This window comes from Filicampus tigris, chromosome 19 (assembly GCF_054856515.1).
Source record: "Filicampus tigris isolate MCC_2025a chromosome 19, RoL_Ftig_1.0, whole genome shotgun sequence".
Lineage (NCBI taxonomy): Eukaryota > Metazoa > Chordata > Actinopteri > Syngnathiformes > Syngnathidae > Filicampus > Filicampus tigris.
Window position 1 is genome coordinate 5,835,961 of NC_141235.1, and position 17,854 is coordinate 5,853,814.

The 17,854-nt window shown below is 44.8% G+C and overlaps 2 protein-coding genes across 13 annotated transcripts in view; one reads left to right on the top strand and one right to left on the bottom strand.

Annotated features, from left to right (window-relative positions):
• The window catches only part of LOC147129120 (uncharacterized), a 61,077-nt gene that overhangs the window by 5,741 nt on the left and 37,482 nt on the right, over nt 1-17,854 (bottom strand). For 2 of the 10 annotated variants that reach the window (XM_086016581.1, XM_086016591.1), the window contains 2 exons: nt 13,495-17,805; nt 10,220-10,283 (listed from right to left, as the gene is read on the bottom strand). In XM_086016581.1, the coding sequence (XP_085872707.1) occupies nt 10,220-10,222 (3 nt within the window). In that variant the 5' untranslated portion in view covers nt 10,223-10,283; nt 13,495-17,805. Of the gene's footprint in view, nt 1-10,215; nt 10,284-13,494; nt 17,806-17,854 lie in introns of all 10 variants that reach the window. The other 8 variants (XM_086016588.1, XM_086016587.1, XM_086016585.1 and 5 more) reach the window with 8 other exon arrangements.
• Nucleotides 1,123-10,515, top strand: LOC147129121 (plexin domain-containing protein 1-like). 3 transcript variants are annotated; one of them, XM_086016579.1, is made up of 13 exons: nt 1,123-1,463; nt 5,308-5,450; nt 6,799-6,942; nt 7,015-7,084; nt 7,587-7,709; nt 7,791-7,909; nt 7,983-8,082; nt 9,139-9,234; nt 9,300-9,381; nt 9,442-9,502; nt 9,564-9,687; nt 9,824-9,972; nt 10,030-10,176. In XM_086016579.1, exons 1-13 carry the CDS (start codon nt 1,394-1,396, stop codon nt 10,039-10,041), a joined length of 1,293 nt encoding a protein of 430 aa, XP_085872705.1. In that variant the 5' UTR covers nt 1,123-1,393; the 3' UTR covers nt 10,042-10,176. The 3 variants fall into 3 exon arrangements, with proteins under 3 accessions (XP_085872705.1, XP_085872703.1, XP_085872704.1); XM_086016577.1 differs by having other exon boundaries at nt 1,124-1,463; nt 10,042-10,515; XM_086016578.1 differs by having other exon boundaries at nt 1,124-1,463; nt 6,802-6,942; nt 10,042-10,515.

The window sequence follows — 17,854 nt, forward strand, 5'->3', positions numbered from 1 at the left end:
CGCCGCTCCCTGACAAAAAAATACTGCCTAAAGTCTTCTCCAGAACATGACAATGATCCTCAATGCTAACAGTGGTTCAGTACATTAGGCCTCGTCTTTCAAGATTCGGCTTGACTTGTACCAGATGGAGCCCAGTTTGATACCAGTTGTGGGACAAAAAGGCAGAAGACCAAGATGGATGGCATCTGTTGAAATAAATCACTGCTTTTGCAACGAATAAACGGGCACCACGTTTTTGGCAACGTTCAATGCAATTGACTGTGCGATTGCCTTCTGCTGAGCTCCTTTCTTGTCATACACAAAGCAATGAGAAAACAATTGTCAATTGAAAACAACACACTCACGGTGTCTGTTTCTTTGCGGGAATTGTAGTTGCTTTATTGAAAAATAGCTGCTAGATCAGTTGGAGAAGTCTTGAAATATTGTGACCAAATGGCAACGTTGGCAACACTGACTGCACTTTTGTAAAGGAGCTCTCCTCTCTTTTGTCAGCCTTGTTAGTGGAAGCAGTGCACATCAGCTTGCAACTGTGGATAAACGTTGAATTTAATTCATTTGAATTTCCTATTTATTAACACGGGTCATGAAGATTTTGGTTCAACCTTCAAAAAAAATTGCTCCCATGGGAGTGAATTTTAATTGGCCGTGGGATTATGAGATGGTCATTGTAAAAAAAAAAAAAATCTCCCCTTGAGGGTGTCCCTAGATTTAATAAATTTGAGAAATCCCAGCCTTGTAAATGAATGTCTGTTGGCTTTTGTTTGCGCTACAGCGCAATCGATTGTGATTGTGTTTCATGTCCAAGTGAATTTCAACTTCTTGCGGTTTGGACTACGAAGCTCTTCTTTCACAAAAAGAGGCCTGTGTGTCTTATCGGGATTTTTTTTATCAATTCAACATTACTTCGATTGGCCTCCATTGTCATCTTTGATGTGTTCCTGTTTACAGGTGGTCTCCATCACAGTCCATGTGGTGTTCTGGCTTCAGCAAAACATGTTTTCTTCCAAAATATCATCACGTTTGTTTCGCTTCACACAAGGGGGGTAGCCCCTCCCAAACTTCTTATTTTTTTGGCCCGCTTCTCTGAACGAAAAAGAAAAAAAAAACCAGCGTAAATATTTCCTCCTCTTGCAAACAGCCGGAGAGAGAGCGGTGTGGAGAGAGAAAAAGAGAGAGAGGAAGGAAAGTCTCCTCACTCGAGCTGTTTTGTCAACTCTCCCACTGTCATGGAGCCACCGTCCCAGATGTTCCTCTGAGGGAGCGCGGAGCGGAGCTGCGACAGCGAAAACATTGGCCGCGGCGAGGGAAAGTAAGCGCGTGGGACGAGCGCAGGCGGCCAAGCAGAGTGGAAGTCGGGACGAGTGAGCGGGGAGTGACGACGAGGCGGCTGGACATGGAGCTCGGCGGGCTTCTCCTCGTCTGTCTCCTCCAGGCTCAGCTGGGGACCCTGTGGACTCGTGAAGGTAAGCCCGTCCACGCTTCCACATCCACGCCAAAAATGACTTTCAGATCATTCTTGGAAGATGAGATGTTTTGCCATGACTTTTTTTACCCCTCCCAAACACAGATGCTAAACCCTAATACCTAACCTTAACACTAACTCTAAACCCACTAAAACTAACCGGTAACATGATGGTTTAGGCTTTTAAAAGCAAGTCCCAAAACACTGGAATTTGGAGTCCCAAAGTTGCTCCAGCAGGTGATTTAGTCAAGAATTATTTATCTAATCACCTAACATCACGTTTTTGCCTCTCCTGTGACGAACCTGCCCTGTGTACTACTTATTTTCCCATGTGTGTATGTGTGAGTGTGTGTGCATGTACAGTATGTATTTCTGTTCTCCTTGGAGAGGCCGTATTTTTAGCCAGACCCCGTTCTTCTTCCACTCCTGCTCCGACTAATCAGAGATGCTCCACTTTCTTCCTCTGGCCTCCCCCGTGATCCCCCGCCACCACTTTCACCACCGCCAGTCCATCAGAGTTCCTGCGCCCATCCATTTATATCAGTTTCCAACAACTTGCTAAATAACTGATGCTAGATCCATCAAGCTTTACATCACCACTCTTTACTTTTCAGTGGCACACTTTCAACCGCCCACGCAAAGACTGACGCATGTCCAGTTCCAATGTGAACTAAAAAAAAAACAAAAACAAAAGCCTGATTACCAAATTTTACAGATTACCTCCATTTCCACCAAGAAGAATTGAATGGTTCAGAACGGTCAACATTTAAAGGGAAAGTCAACCCAAACATTTTTATTTCAAGAATATGTTCTATGCAAGCCCACTAGTTGAAACAAGGCATTCTGATAAATATTGCGTTTGTGGTATAACAGTTAATGCACTCATTTTTAGCCATCTCTGGGGGCGGCCATTTTGTCACTTCTGTCAACTGAAAATGACATCACAACTACTCAGGGCTCGCGTAATGACCAATCACAGCTGACCTGCTTTCTAAAGCTGAGCCGTGATGGGTCATTTTCAGTCGACAGAAATGACAAAATGGCCGCCCCATGACATGTCAAAAACAGGTGGATTTTGCTGCTTATCTCATATTCCACAAACGCAATATTAATGAGAATGCCTTGGCTCAGGTAGTGGGCTTGCTGGAAACATATTCTGGAAAAAAAATATGTGTTGATCTTCTGTTTGTCTTTAAGAATTGCACTTCTTGAAAATTCAAGATAGCTAATTCGGTAGATTGTGTAAGCCTGGGTTAAAGGGAAGCAGAATAATGCTAAATAAATATTGCAGCAATAACGCCAACAAAAGATGACAACAATGGTGGACATGTTGTCAAGAGTAGCCTGACCACTTTTAACAATAGAAAAGCATTGATGGGAAGGCCTTTTCAATCCTCTACCACAATCCCTAACATACAATGTTCAGGCAATGTCAAGCCCCTAACATACAATATTCAGCCAATGTCAAGCCAATAAACCCTAACCCGAAACCGTGCGTTCCCCTCGAAACCAGACCCCAAACCCAACTCTACCCCCCAACACTAACCCTTTCTGATCCCCTCTACCAAAACAAGAACCGTGCAGCGTTTCATTTGCCAAGACAAGCTAATAAAAACGTAATTGTTCTGTGAAGCAATTTGCTAATTGTAGATTCCATTTAGTGATGTTATTTATTGTCAGCCAGAATTTCCGGACATTTTTTTTTAATCCCAGTAAAATGATATCCTGTTGCGAAACATGTCAAAGTAAACCAAAACAGCCATGTGAGACTCTCGGTCATCTGCAGTAAAAAACAAAAAAAAAGACAGCTCAACCCTGATAAATCCATCACCTGAATACAGCAGTGATTTCAAGCTGCTTTCCAAGTTACAGTTCGTCCTTGTTATGACTTCAGCTGCCAGTGCTCTGTTTTTTTTATTTTTTTTGCGGCTTCAGCCCACACCAAGAGCACCTTTGGACATCTTGTAACACAGATCACCCAATCTTTTACAGCACAATATGGCTTTGTACGCTATTATGTACTTTTGCTCCTACCGCATTAAAGCCTAAAAACAATCACATTTTTTCCATTCTGCCATCGTGCCCTTCACACATCCTAATACTAACAACAACTTGAAATGTATTCATCATCCTCGGATTGGGGGGCTTCCAAACAGCCGGAAAGAACATCAGCTTTTGTTTCGGCCCAGAAACTTGGCTACGCTTTTCTTTCCGTGTTTTAAAACACTTGAGAGGCCCGTTAAAAAAGCTGAAAATGTTTCTTCTTTCAATGTCAACAGACTGATAAATTTTACCCCTCCAACACACTTTAGACACATTTAAACTTTTTAAATAAACCGGAAATGTATTTAGAACGCATGAAAAAAAAAAAAAGTGAAACATAAAATGTGAAGATAATACTTTACATATTGTTGTGTCTGTGAGTTAAGATATCAGCCTTTAAGAGGCGGGGCCTGGTGAGGTTGTGTGTGAGCCGTCAGCGAGTCTGCGTAAGTGGGGGAGTAGAAATCATAAAAAACTACATTCTGAATTCTTCCACCAAACACGTTAAAATGGTAATGCATCACCAGTAGCGCGGTAAACGTTATCCTGACTGAGTAGCAGCTAACTACTAGGTACTACCCTTAGCATCCTGGTTTGACGTTATGTCATTCGGAAAACGCTGAGAAGGGAGCATTACCGCCAGCTAATCTTCAACGGAGGACAAAATCATGTCGAGTAAACACGCATGTAAACCAGGTGCTCATTAGGAACTTTTCTGTCTGTTTACCGTCGTTATTGAAGTTGCCGTGCACCAGCGAGCACATGTCTTACAGACTCTTCCCATAAGCCCGACCCACTCCTGAACTCCACTTCGCCCCTTTCTTCACCGGACTTTCACCCCCGTGCGCAGGCAGGCGGCCGGACAAGCCTCCGAGTCAACACTACAACTTTATATTTATTTACACGAAAACACAGGAATCGCCCACTATTTCCGGGGATAGGTACTACTGAGGCCTACTGTGTAAATGATACCACCCCAAATATGATTATTTAACGTGCAAATATACCACAGACTATGATCCCACAACAGTTTTAATATCATTCCAATGTCTTTTTTCCAATCATCTTCATAAGCAGATCTGCCGTCACCAAGCACAGACGAAACACCAACCGCAAGGTTTTCCCTCAACCTGTCAGTCTCTCACAAATGCAAACAGATGGCCTTACCCGCTGCTTTTGAATTATTTTATGACTCGCCCCAGGAATAAGAAAATATTGTGCCGTCGAAGCTTTCCCTTTTTACTCATGCTTGCTAGCTTTTGGGCTAACTTTTTTTTGTTTTACTACTAATCACACAACTGATTATTTCCAAAACAAAATTTTTGTCAGTTCAATATTTTTGGGGTTGAGCCCCGTACTAAAAGTCCCTCTCCAAAAAGAACATCTGCTGGTGGCACCTAGTGGTGGGGTTGGACATTGCAGTCAACTCATAAACAAAAGCAAGTGCGAAAGCAGACCACCACAGAGGTTGAGGATAAATGATGTTTGCGGCAGAAAACTCTGAAAACAATTGCTTTATGTCGGTATATGCTAATTAGAGAATTGTTCTACAATCGTCTCTTACTCAGCTGAGTGCAAAACACACGCCCACGCATAAATTAAACAGTTCAGTGCTTCGCCTTAAACAGTTGACTCCGTCTCTGGAAAGCAAACGAGGGTAGCCAATAAAAAACAGATGTAACCGCAAGCTACGAAGGGTGTCAGTGCTGCTTGAAAGCGCTTCTAACGCCTTTTTTAAAGACAACTTTCTTACAAGACGGAATTGAAAGGGGATAGTTTTGAGTGTTGGCCGCTTGTTACAGACGCAGGGAGTGGGACGCCTCCAGAGAGGTCTGCCTTGCTGAGGACCAGCCCCCAGCGGCCGAGAGGCGCCCGCAGCGCGCCGCCGCCACAGGGAGGAAGACTGGACATCACCTTCCTGCCTGACAACATGAGCCACATAGTGGTGAGAGGCCGTGGCCACGTCATGCCAATGAGAAGCTCATCGCTACAAAATACCTCTCAATCCACTTGCGTTAAGTAGAGTGCACATACAGTCTCTTAGGTTCCAACATACATCCATCCATCAGGTCAGTCGGGTCGCGAAGGCAGCAACTTAAGCCAGGAAGCTCAGCCTTGCATCCCCCAGCCACTTCATCTTTGGGGCGGGGGGGGGGTTGGGTGGTTGGAGGAGTATAGTGGCTTCTCTCAATAACAATGTCCCATTTTCTTCAACCTTTGCAGCTATGTCTTTTCCACAGATAGCTTTCTTCTAACATTGGATTGGCCAACGTGGCCTTTTGGTTCGGAGTTATAGTGCCACCTGCTGCTTTGGCATGACATGAGAGCAAATAAATTTGTCTGAGCTGTGTCTAAGTGATCACGTAGCCTGAGCCTCTAGCAGCATAAAGTGTGTTGTACTTTTCCTCCCTTTGCTCCAAATGGAAAAACAGAGCAGAGGTCCTGCCAGCTGAGATGTGAACCATTACCAATGACTCACTTGGACACCAATGACTGCTGGATGGCGAAGTGCCTGTTTTAAGTGGAAGTCAACCCAAACATTTTTTTTTTTCAAGAATATGTTCTATGCAAGCCCACTAGTTGAAAGAAGGTATTCTAATAAATATTGCGTTTGTGGAAGAAGAGTTAATCCACTTGTTTATAACCATCTCTGGGGTTAACTGAAAATGGCATCACAGTTGCTCAGGGCTCATAACGACTGATCACGGCTCAGCTTTAGAAAACAGGCGAACTGTGATTGGTTGTTCCCTGAGCAATGAGTAGTTGTGATGTCATTTTCAGTCAACAGAAATGACAAAATGGCCACCCCCTGAGATTTTGCTGCTTAACTCATATTTCACAAACGCAATATTAATCAGAATGCTGTGTTTCAACTACTGCGCCTGGTGGGAACATATTCTGGAAAATAATGTTTTGGTTGAATTTTCTCTTTAAGGCCGGGTTTTGGATTTAACCATCATGCAGCTGCAATGCCAATGAATGCCCTCCCTCCCCCACACACACTACCCTCCAGTAAGTGCCAATGCCGAGGCAAAAAATTGGGTCGCTGGCTGTACGTGGAGATATGCTGCACTTAACTGTTCCACTTTTCATTGCGCTCTGACACCTGAGACGACAGTGCGCATCAATAACACCGTCGGTCACATCGATGCCCGCTTGCGACGTGCAAATGCCCCTCGCTCCCTTCACACCAAAAAAAACATTGTGTCATCATGCGCGAAAAATCTCCTTCAGAACACTGACAGAAATAGCTCTAGTCCTACCACTGCTGTTGAGCTGCCGTTTGTCGTCAGGAGGACTCGCAGCGCTACTACAGCTGGCAGAGCTTTGGCCCGGACGACGGGCGCACCCAAGACTTGTGGGTGGACCTGGAGTCGTTGCACAAGACCCAAGTGCGAATCCACGGCATCCTGTCCAACGCGCACCGGCAGGCGGCGGTGAGAGGCGTCGTAAAGACACGCAAACAAATTTTGAAAGCATCACACTGACTATATTTCACTTTCTTCCAGAGGGTGGCACTTTCCTTTGACTTCCCATTTTATGGGCATTACTTGAGACAAATTATCGTCGCAACTGGTGGTGAGTTTCAGCTTCGCCCCAAATGTATGTCGTAAGATTTTTCTAATGTAAAAATATGTGCTTTGTCTTTTACACCATGTTTCTCCCAAACTACTGCCCTTCCAAGTTCCAACAGAATTCATCAAGAAGGGACATACATTAGAAAAACCTCATGGCACACCACCAACAAAAATATCAAAGTATACATACTGACATAATGAGGATCTTGTCTCAATTTACAAATCGACAATGCAATAATTCTGGTGTATGAACGGCAGGGTGGAAACAGGTTTGTTGTACCTTCTGCCATCTAGTGGAAGAACATTTAATTGATGAACAGAGATCTTTTATTTGTAGTAAATAATTTTCGGTCAAATCACGCTCTAACACACTGCCACAGAACTGTCTCTGAAAAAGTCTGTCCTTTCATCACCGGCGTGTTACGTAGGTCAGGGTTTACCAATCCCATCTGTACTGGTGGAAATGTGGCTGACAAATGAAAGAAGCATTCTCATCCCGCAAGGTTTCATCTTCATGGGGGAGATTACTCACCGCATGCTGACTGCTACCCAGTATATCGCTCCCCTCATGGCCAACTTTGACCCCAGTTTCTCCTTAAACTCCACCGTAAGGTATTCAGATAATGGTAAGCGCCGATAGTGGAGCGCCACAGTAGCGTTGGGGAATCTCCAAAGAGGATGAAAGGGCTCAATTTTGCTGTCTCCAGGTCATCTGTTTGTGGTGCAGTGGGACAAAGTGCGATTAAAGGACCGAGAAGCCGAAGGAGCTTTTACGTTCCAGGCGGCGCTGCACAGAAACGGAACTGTGGTGTTTAACTACAGAGAGGTGAGTTTGTTGTCCATTCAAGCGCATCCAAATTCATCTTCCATTCAGAGCAAACGCTTATGTTGTTCTTCAGATCCCAGTGCCGGTGGAGAGGATCAACTCCACGGAGCATCCAGTAAAAGTCGGAATGTCTGACGCGTTCATGGCGTACATCCCATCTGCCCAGATTACAGGTTATCTTTCAACATCTGTGGTGTGCCTCAACCAAAATGCTTGTGAGCAGAATCAAGTTAGCTGCATGGTAGCTCATTGTCTGCACAGAGGGCACCTCAAGTATTCAACTTCCTGTGAGTTTGATATCCTCACCCCTAAAATGTTTGTGAGCCAAAACAAGTTAGCCAAATCACATTGGTAGCACTGGCTAGCAGGCTAGTGTTGTCCTAACAAGTATTGTGCATGAACTGAAGAAGTCTGCTCAAATGAGAGGTGAAATGACATCTCAGGATAACCTATAACCAAGTGTCCTGAATGAATGAGAATAGTCACATACAGTCACTGGTAGCAGTACATGCTTCACGAGTTGAACTTACTGCAGCTTTGATATATCCTTCATCCCAGAATTTTTTTTTTTTTAGCAAAGTCATAAAGTTAGCTTAGTTTTAAAAGTACCTTAGCAAAGGTAGTAGCTTGCTGGTAATTCCACAGGTTAGCTGGCAGGTCAAGTGTTCAATTTCCTGAAACTTTATGCCTCAGCTCAGAATGTTTGTGAGCAGAATTGTCCTGTTAGCTCATAAAAGCAGCTGCACACAAAGATGGCTGTCTTACAGAATGTGTTTGTCTTCAAGTGGAAATCAAATCAAACATATTTTTTTCAAGAATATGTTCTATGCAAACCCACTAGTTGAAACAAGGCATTCTGATAAATGTTGCGTTTGTGGAATAAGAGTTAGTCCACTTGTTTTTTGCCATCTCTGGGGACGGCCATTTTGTCACTTTTGTCGACTGAAATGACATCACAACTGCTCAGAGAACGACCTATCACAGCTTGCCTGTTTTCTAAAACTGAACCGTGATTGGTCGTTCCTTGAGTCCTGGGTAGTTGTGATGTCATTTTCAGTCAACAAATGACAAAATGGCCGCACCGTGAGATGGCTTAAAACGGGTAGATTTTGCTGCCTAACTCATGTTGCACGAACACACTACTAATCAGAATGCCGTGTTTCAACTTGTGGGCCTCTTGGGAACATATTCTTGAAAAAAATATGTTTGGGTTGATTTCCTCTTTAAAGATACAAAGCAGAGGACCATCTATGAGTACCACCGTGTTGAAATCAACACCACCACGATCGTCAGCGGATCGGCATTTGAGTTTACGCCACTGCCTAGTAAGTACAAAACACGGCAGGAAAAACTGCCGTCCGTCCGTCCGCTAACCCGTTTGGCCTTTCAGCTTGTCTTCAACACACGTCCTGTGATCTCTGCTCGGGGTCCAACCTGACAAGCGGGTGCGGGTGGTGCAACACGCTTCAAAGGTACGCGCAGAAGTCCCCCAAAGGGATGACCGCCCAGGATAATTCCCACTTCCCTTTCAGATGCTCAGATGGGATCGACCGCCTTCGACAAGAGTGGTTGGATTACAACTGTCCCGAAGAGGTGAGAGAATTTTACATTGTGGATGTTCCTCAGCTAAAGTCACATGACATACGGCGCGCAGGCTGAAGGCACGTGCGAAGACTACTACCCGTCGTCGCCTGAGGACTGGACACTCTCCTCCTCCTACTCGACAGCCGCTACGACATCATCTTCAGCCAAGTTCCACAACGACGTGGTCACCAGGGGTGAGTTGACATGTAATTGCCATTAATTCAGTTCTGCATTTTCTATGGAGCTTACAAGCAATTTTTATTATTTTCTTATAAGCTTGGTTTTTATATAGTCACTCGTTGCAAACATGGCTTACTCTCACTTAAACAGAGCCTACAGAGCACAGAAGGATGACTGAGAATGCGGCCATCATCGCCGGTGTGGTGGGGGCTCTAGTGCTGGTGGTGGCGTTGACCTTGCTGGCAGTTTACTACATCAACACGCACCCAACGTTGGCACCGCCTTTCTACCTCATGCAGGTTGGAACATACATCACAGTTTTTTTTATTATTTTGCCGTAATTACTTGACTGTTAGCGTCTACCATAGCGACGGAGCAACAACTACTGGCCCGCTATGAAGTTCCGCAACCAGGACTGTCCGTCATCTTACGGCGAGGTGGAGCTCACGGGTCACGAGAAGGAAGGTTTTATCGAGGCCGAACAGTGCTGCTGAAGGCAACCTTCTTGAGAACGGTAAAAGATGAACAGAAAAGCCACTCACCAACCATTGGTTGTTCTTGGCCTCCTTTTATGTGTCCGACATCCCACAGACATTATATGTCGCAAGGTCTGAAGTGAAAAGAAAAAAACATTCAATAAAAAATGTCAATGGACACAACCTTCATAGTGTATGGTAGGTACACTTCCCACCTGTGTTTTTAAATCTGTCTTTTTGTTAGGAAACAGAGAGAAATGTGTTAGGTCATATTAATATAGTGATATCTAATGATCAATAAAACTGACAATTTCGGTGGTTTTGTTTTAAATGTTTGAATGTTTTATTAAAGATTATTTCAGTTTACTGCTTCGATCCCCTTTCTCTCTCTCTTACACACACACACACACACATTCTTGTACTTGTTGCATAGTGAGGACCAAGTGAAAAGGCCTACAAAGCAAGGACCACCATTTTGACTTAAAGGAACTAAAAAAAAAAAGAAGAAAAAAAAACATTTTTGGACTCAGGGTTGCGCCCATATCAAAAACACTGTCTTAGGTTACATAAAACAGTAAGATTTAAGAAAAATAGTTTTAACTGGGTGAGTGAGGACCCGGCACTGGCTTTGGGTTTTTAATGATTTAAACTAGGCCAAATAGGGGCTGATTGCATTACTAAATATTTAATAATGTAAATCTAGAATAATAAATGCCACGTTTGTAAAACATGTGATTACCATTAACAGGGAGTTTAGTTGACTGAAAATATCCATCAATCCATTATCTATACCGCTTATCCTCACAAGGATCGCGGGCGTGCTGGAACCTATCCCAGCTGTCTTCGGGCAGTAGGCGGGCGACACCCTGAATTGGTTGCCAGCCAATTGCAGGGCACACAGAGACAAACATCCACACTCACAATCACACATGGGGGCAATTTAGAGTGTCCAATTAACCTGCCATGCATGTTTTTGGAAAGTGGGAGGAAAGTGGAGTACTCGGAGAAAACCCACACAGGCACGAGGAGAAAATGCAAACTCCACACAGGGAGGCCGGAGCCGGGATCGAACCTACGATCTCTGAACTGTGAGGTGGACGTGCTAACCAGCCGACCACCGTGCCGTACTGATTGAAATTATTATTTTTCAAAAAGCAAATTAGTTAATCAGTCGGGACACGTGTGTGTTTTATTGCCACTTTAGATGTCAAAAGGCAAAGCATGGAATATTACTTTTCAGAAATAGTACACAATTTAACAAAATAATTCAATTTGCAAAGCAAAACAATTTGTATTTAAGTCATTTCAATTCTATGTGACTTTTTTTTCGACATGAAGTAGAATTAGAATAGTAGTACATAACACGTTGAAACTAAGGTGTGGTTTAAAAGATGAGTTTAGCTTCCAGGGTGTGTGTGCATTTTCAAAAGCGGCTAAAAAAACGGAATAAAAAAAAAATATATTTCTGAGATTGTCCCAGCAGAGTAACTGAATCCAAAACCTCCAGATCCAAGGTCAGTATTTCGAACCACTTATCCATATAGACAGCTGCAACTCCTAACTAGTCAGGCTTTCAAATGAGTTTTTCAGGTTTCAAAGGCTAACGGTCACGATGTTTATCAGCTGTCGCAAAATTTAGTTGAAATATTCAGCTGTCAATTGTCCAAAGGAGTTTGGGTTCAAGAATTTTAAGAATGGTTATAAAATTGATTAAAAATGTCCTAAGAAACTGTGACATGGGGTTTAAAAAAAAATATCGGCTAAATGTGGGGTTTAAAATGTTAATTACTGAGGGTGCCCTTTTAACCCATTAAGGACGGGAGCGCATAACCATGATTCTACTACTAGAGCCGGGAGCGTCTTTCTACCTTTAAAGCTGGGAGAGCGGATACGTCTGTCTTTTTTTTAAATCCAATTCTCCGTTTCTTAGCCAATTTAATGCATCAGAACATACAGGTGAAGGTGTCGCAAGGCCGTGGAGGATGTCGTGGAAATTTTTCGAGCCGTAGGCTAACGGTGGACGCCGTCAATCGCCGGGAGATCTGATAAGCAACAGCAGTGATATATAGACGACGCGCACGACCAGTGGAACCAGTCGAACGTGACATGATATGGTTTGTAGACAATGACGATATTCACATCTTTGTAACAGAATAGAAGATGGTAATTACCGCTCGAATTTTAAAAAATTTAAATAGTGCTGCTCTTGCACTAACACATTATTTTTACATCTTCGATTGAAACAGTAAATAGTAATAAATTGTGCCTGTGTGAAAGCCACATGTGTAAGCTCTTTAATTATTTTGGAATTATGTTTACGTCTGCTACAGAGACTAAGATAATAATTTTGTAAGTGTTGAATTTCTGGGAAAACTTCAGGTTTTCAAGGGTAATTCCAAAGGCGACCTTTGGTTTTGGGGAGCTTTAGTCCTTAAGGCAGGGGTGTCGAACTCCGGTCCTCGAGGGCCGCTGTCCTGCCTGTTTTCCATCTCTTCCTGCTGCAACACACCTGTTTCAAATGATCAGCTCATCAGCAAGTTCTGCAGGAGCCTGATCCTGATAACGATTGTTTGAATCAGGTGTGTTGGATGAGGAAACCTCTACGACAGGGGTCTTCAATCCTGTTCCTCGAGAGCCAGTGTCCTGCCTGTTTTCCATCCATCCCTGCTGCAACACACATCTGATTCAAATGATCAGGATCGTTATCCAGCTTCTGCAGACCTTTGGTGAATACTTGTGGCAGTGAGAGATGGAAAACTGGGAGGACACCGGCCCTCAAGGAACAGGATTGAAGACTCCTGCTCTAAGACAAGCAGAAGGGCGGCCCCCGAGGACTGGAGTTTGACATCAATGCCTTAATTGGTTAAAGATTGGCTTTAAAACTGAGTCAGAAACTTCATTACTGAGATTGTCCAGGAACAGGAATTGAACCCAGCTCCTCCACACCCAAAGTCAGGGGTACAATTCACTCAGCCAGTTCGATAGCTGCAGTCCAGCATCAGTCAGTTCTTTAAAGGGGCGTTTATGGGTTCATAGGCCCTTGACCTGCAAGCGGTTAAGATTTTTGACAGCTGTTCCAAAGTACAGTTAAAAAAATTCAGCTGTCAGAATGTGTGACCTCCTGTTTTCAAGCATCAGTTGTCCAAAGGAGGGTTTGACTTCCATGCAGGGTGATGATTTTTAAAAATTGTGATAAAACTGAGTAAAAATTTACATATAAGAACTTGTGATGTTGGGTTTTAAAAAGTCTGTTTCGATATGTGGTTTAAAAGGTGATTTTAGCTTTCAGGGTGTATGCCTATTTTTAGACCGAAAACAAAATTAAGTTAAAATAAAAAAACTTACCAATCCAGCCTGTTGCAGCACTGGAATTGAATGCTGCTCCTCCACGACCAAAGTCAGAGGTAAAATCTACTGTGCCATGTAGACAGCTGCAGGACATCATCAGTCAGTCCTTCAAAGGGGCATTTAAGGATTCATAGTTATTCTTAGTTGGAGGCATTCACAATTTTTGAAGGGTGCCCCAAAATTCAGCTCAAAAATTCAACTGTCAGAATGTGTGACCTCTGGTTTTCAAGCATCAGTTGTCCAAAGAAGGATTTGACATCCATGCAAGGTGATGATTTTTAAGAATTCTGATCAAGTTGAGTAAAAATTTACATGAATGAACCTGTGACATCGGATTTTAAAAAAAAAACTTAGTTTCAATGTGGGATTTAAAAGGTGATTTTAGCTTCCAGGGAGTATGCCTATTTTAAAAGCAGCTACAAATTGAGTAAAACAACTTACCAATTAAGTCTGTTGCAGCACTGGTCTTGAATACTGCTCCTCCACGACCAAAGTCAGGGGTACAATCAACTGTACAATGTAGGGCAGGGCTGGGCATCAGTAAGTCCTTCAAGGGACGTTTAAGGATTCATAGATATTCATGGCTATTTGTCCCAGATTCTGTCCGCTGTCAAGTCCTGCAATGGGGACATTCCTCCAAGCTGGCTTGTCATCCTGGGGTGAATCGAACTCTCCAGTTTCTGAGGCAACGTTCCTGGTGGCCCTGAATGGTCCAAGATGTCAGGGAGTTTGTATACTCTTGCGTCGTCCGCTCTCATGTGAAGTCCTCACACCATCGCTCCAAGGGTCCCCTGCAACCGCTGCCCATCCCCGGAGCAGACGACACAAGTGGTGAGTAACTCACTAACATTTTAGACGTTTCGTGGCCACCAGCAGCATCGCCACAGGAATCGGAGTGTTTGATTCAACACAGGATGACAAGCTAACATGGAGTGTCCCCATTGCAGGACTTGAGAGCAGATGGAATCTGGGACAAAGAGCCAATCCTAAGGGCCCTAGGGCTCCGTCCGTTATCAAATCCTGCAATGGGGACTCTCCTCCAAGTTAGTTATCCTGAGGTGAATCGAACACTCCAGTTCCGGAGGCAACGCTTCTGGTGGCCCCGAATGGTCCAAGATGTCAGGGAGTTTATCAACGCTTGCGTAGTCTGCTTTCAAGGGAAGCCCTCTCATTATCGCCCCAAGGGTCTCCAGCAACCTCTGCTCATCCCCAACTGTCCGTGGTCTCTCAAGCCGATCGATTTCGTCTCTGGTCTGCCTCCCTCCAATGGAAAAACAGTCATATTGACCATGGTCTATGGATTCTCCAAGATGGTTTGCTTCGTTCCTTTACCCAATCGTCCCTCTGACCTTGAGACTGCGTAAATCTGAGTGAACCATTTCTTCAAGCTTCAGAGCATCCCTAGTGACAGTGTTTCTGACCGAGGTACCTAGTTCACATCCCAGAAATGGCTAGCTTTCTGTAGTGCTCTGGGGGCATCCTCATACCTGTCTTCGGGTTATCAGCATACCAATGGACAGTCAGAAAGAGTTAATCAGGACATGGAGTAAGCCATTAGATATGTCTCAGCCCATTATCCAGCCTCCTGGTGCCTATACCTTCTATTGGATGAGTATTCTCACAATTCACAAAAGGTCGACCATGCCCAACAATCCAAACCCCTTGGCCGGTTGCAGTGATTATGGAGCTAAGGTAATTGAACCGGTCAACCTCCTCGAGGGTTTCCCCGTTGAGGATTATGGGTTGTTTTTGTTTTTAAGCAAGGAGTAATCTCGCCGTCAGCAGCTTTGTTTACTGGGCGTTAATCTTCATACTCACCTTTGAAGCAGTGGACTGCATCGCGATTACAGCCTGTTGGATTTGGCCCGAAGTCGTCTCCAAGAGTGGCAATGTCATCTGCATAGACTTAGATGAAAATTGGACCCACCGTGACACCGTGGATATTTGCCAGTGCGGTGGAGGTTATCCAATCAGTGGCGTAATTGAACAGCGTCGATGATAAAACGCAGCTTTGTCGTAGTCCAGAGGGGATGTCGAAGAGATGGGATTCCTGATCATAGGCGCTAACATTAGTGCGGGTGGTCTGCATCTCAAATTGAGGCCGACCATGCCCGATGATCCGATGCCGCTGTAGCCATGAGTGTGAGCCATTCGCAGTTCCAGCGACGTAGACCGCAGAGGTGAGGACCCAGAATCAGCTCGGCATCTTGTTTCACCGTATTGATCCAGGTCTTCAGCTATCCACTGCGACGTTTCTTCCAACCCTGCAGCGGGGGCCGGGTTGATTGATTTGCGGATTAAATCTCTCAGTTGTCAACAAAGTGCATGGCCAAACCTCCGTAGCCGCCTTGTGAGGATGGCTAGGGTGAGTGAAAATGTTTTACAGCGCGTGCCGAACACAGCGTTAGAGATTAACTATTGCCGCGAACCCGGAGGATGCGGTGTGAACACTGATGATCACATCAAGTTTACACTGGTCAGAGACCCTCATAGGCCACGTTTCACAACCATACAAGAGGATGGTGCGGACACGTGCTTGATAGATTCTGATCTTCGTTCTCAATATGATTGCGTGCCGTAGCCATAGACGGGTGTGAAGGTTGTTGAGGACAAGGCGAGCATTTTAGTTGCGGTTGTGGATATCTTCTTCCCCTTGGCCAGTTGCAGTTATTATGGAACCAAGGTATTTGAACCGGTCAACATCTTCAAAGGTTTTCCCGTTGACAGTTATGGGTTGTTTTTGTTTTTCAGCTGGAAGGAATCTCGCAGTCAATAGCTTTGTTTTCTGGGCGTTAATCTTCATAATCACCTTTGAGGCAGTGGACTGCGTTGCGTTTACGGCCTGTTGGATTTTCTCATGAGGATGTCTTGGCTGAGTGAAAATGTTTTGCAGCGCGTGCAGAACACAGCAATGGAGATGAACTGTTGCTGCAAACCCGGAGGATGCTGTGTGGACACTGATGATCAAACACCTCAAGTTTGCGCTGGTCAGAGACCCTCATAGGCCACGTTTCACAAACATACAAGAGAATGGTGCAGACACGTGCTTGATAAGATTCTGATTTTCGTTCTCAATATGATTTCGTGCCGGGACCATAGACGGGATTTAAGGCGTTTGAAGACAAGGCGAGCGTTGTTGATGCAGTTGTGGATATCTTCTTCCCCTTGTCCGGTTGCAATGATTATGGAGCCAAGGTATTTGAACCGGTCAACCTCCTCGAGGGTTTCCCCGTTGAGAGTTATGGGTTGTTTTTGGTTTTCAGCTGGAAGGAATCTCGCAGTCAGCAGCTTTGTTTCTTGGGCGTTCATCTTCATACTCACCTTTGCGGCAGTGGACTGCATTGCGTTTACGGCCTGTTGGATTTGGCCCGAAGTCGTCTCCAAGAGTGGCAATGTCATCTGCATAGTCTTACTCCAGAGGGGATGTCGAACAGATGGGATTCCTGACCATAGGCGCTAACATTAGTGGGGGTGGACCGCATCTCGAATTGAGGCCGACCATGCCCGATGATCCGATGCCGTAGTAGCCATGAGTGTGAGACATTCACGGTTCCAGCGACTTAGACCATGGAGGTGAGGATCCAGAGTCAGCTCAGCATCTTGTTTCACCATCTTGTTCCAGGTCTTCAGCTTGTCCACGGCAACACTTCTTCCAACCCTGCAGCGGGGGCCGATCGATAAATTTGCGGATGAAATCGCCCAGTTGTTGAAGTACATGCCAAACAATCGTAGGCACGTCGTGAGGATGATTTGGATGCGTGAAGATGCTTTACAGCGCGTGTAGAACACAGTGTTGGAGATGAACTGTTGCTGCGAACCCGGAGGATGCGTGGACACTGATGATCAAACACCTCAAGTTTGCGCTCGTCGGAGAACATAGGCACTAACATTGGTGTTGGTGGATCCGCATCTCGAATTGAGGCCGACCATGCCCGATGATCCAATGCCACAGTAGCCATGAGTGTGAGACATTCACGGTTCCAGCGACGTAGACCATAGCGGTGACGACCCAGAATAAGCTTGGCATCTTGTTTCTCCGTCTTGATCCAGGTCTTCAGCTTGTCCACGGCAACGCTTCTTCCAACCCTGCAGCAGGGGCCGATCGATGGATTTGCGGATGAAATCACCCAGTTGTCGATGAAGTGCATGGCCAAACCACCGTAATGCCTCATGAGGATGGCTTGGGTGGGTGAAAATGTTTTGGAGCGCATGCAGGACAGCATTAGAGATGAACTATTGCTGCAAACCTGGAGGATGCGGCGTAGACACTGACGATCAAACACCTCAAGTTTGCGCTAGTCCGAGACCCTAAAAGACCACATTTCACAACCATGTAAGGGGAATGGTGCGGACAAGC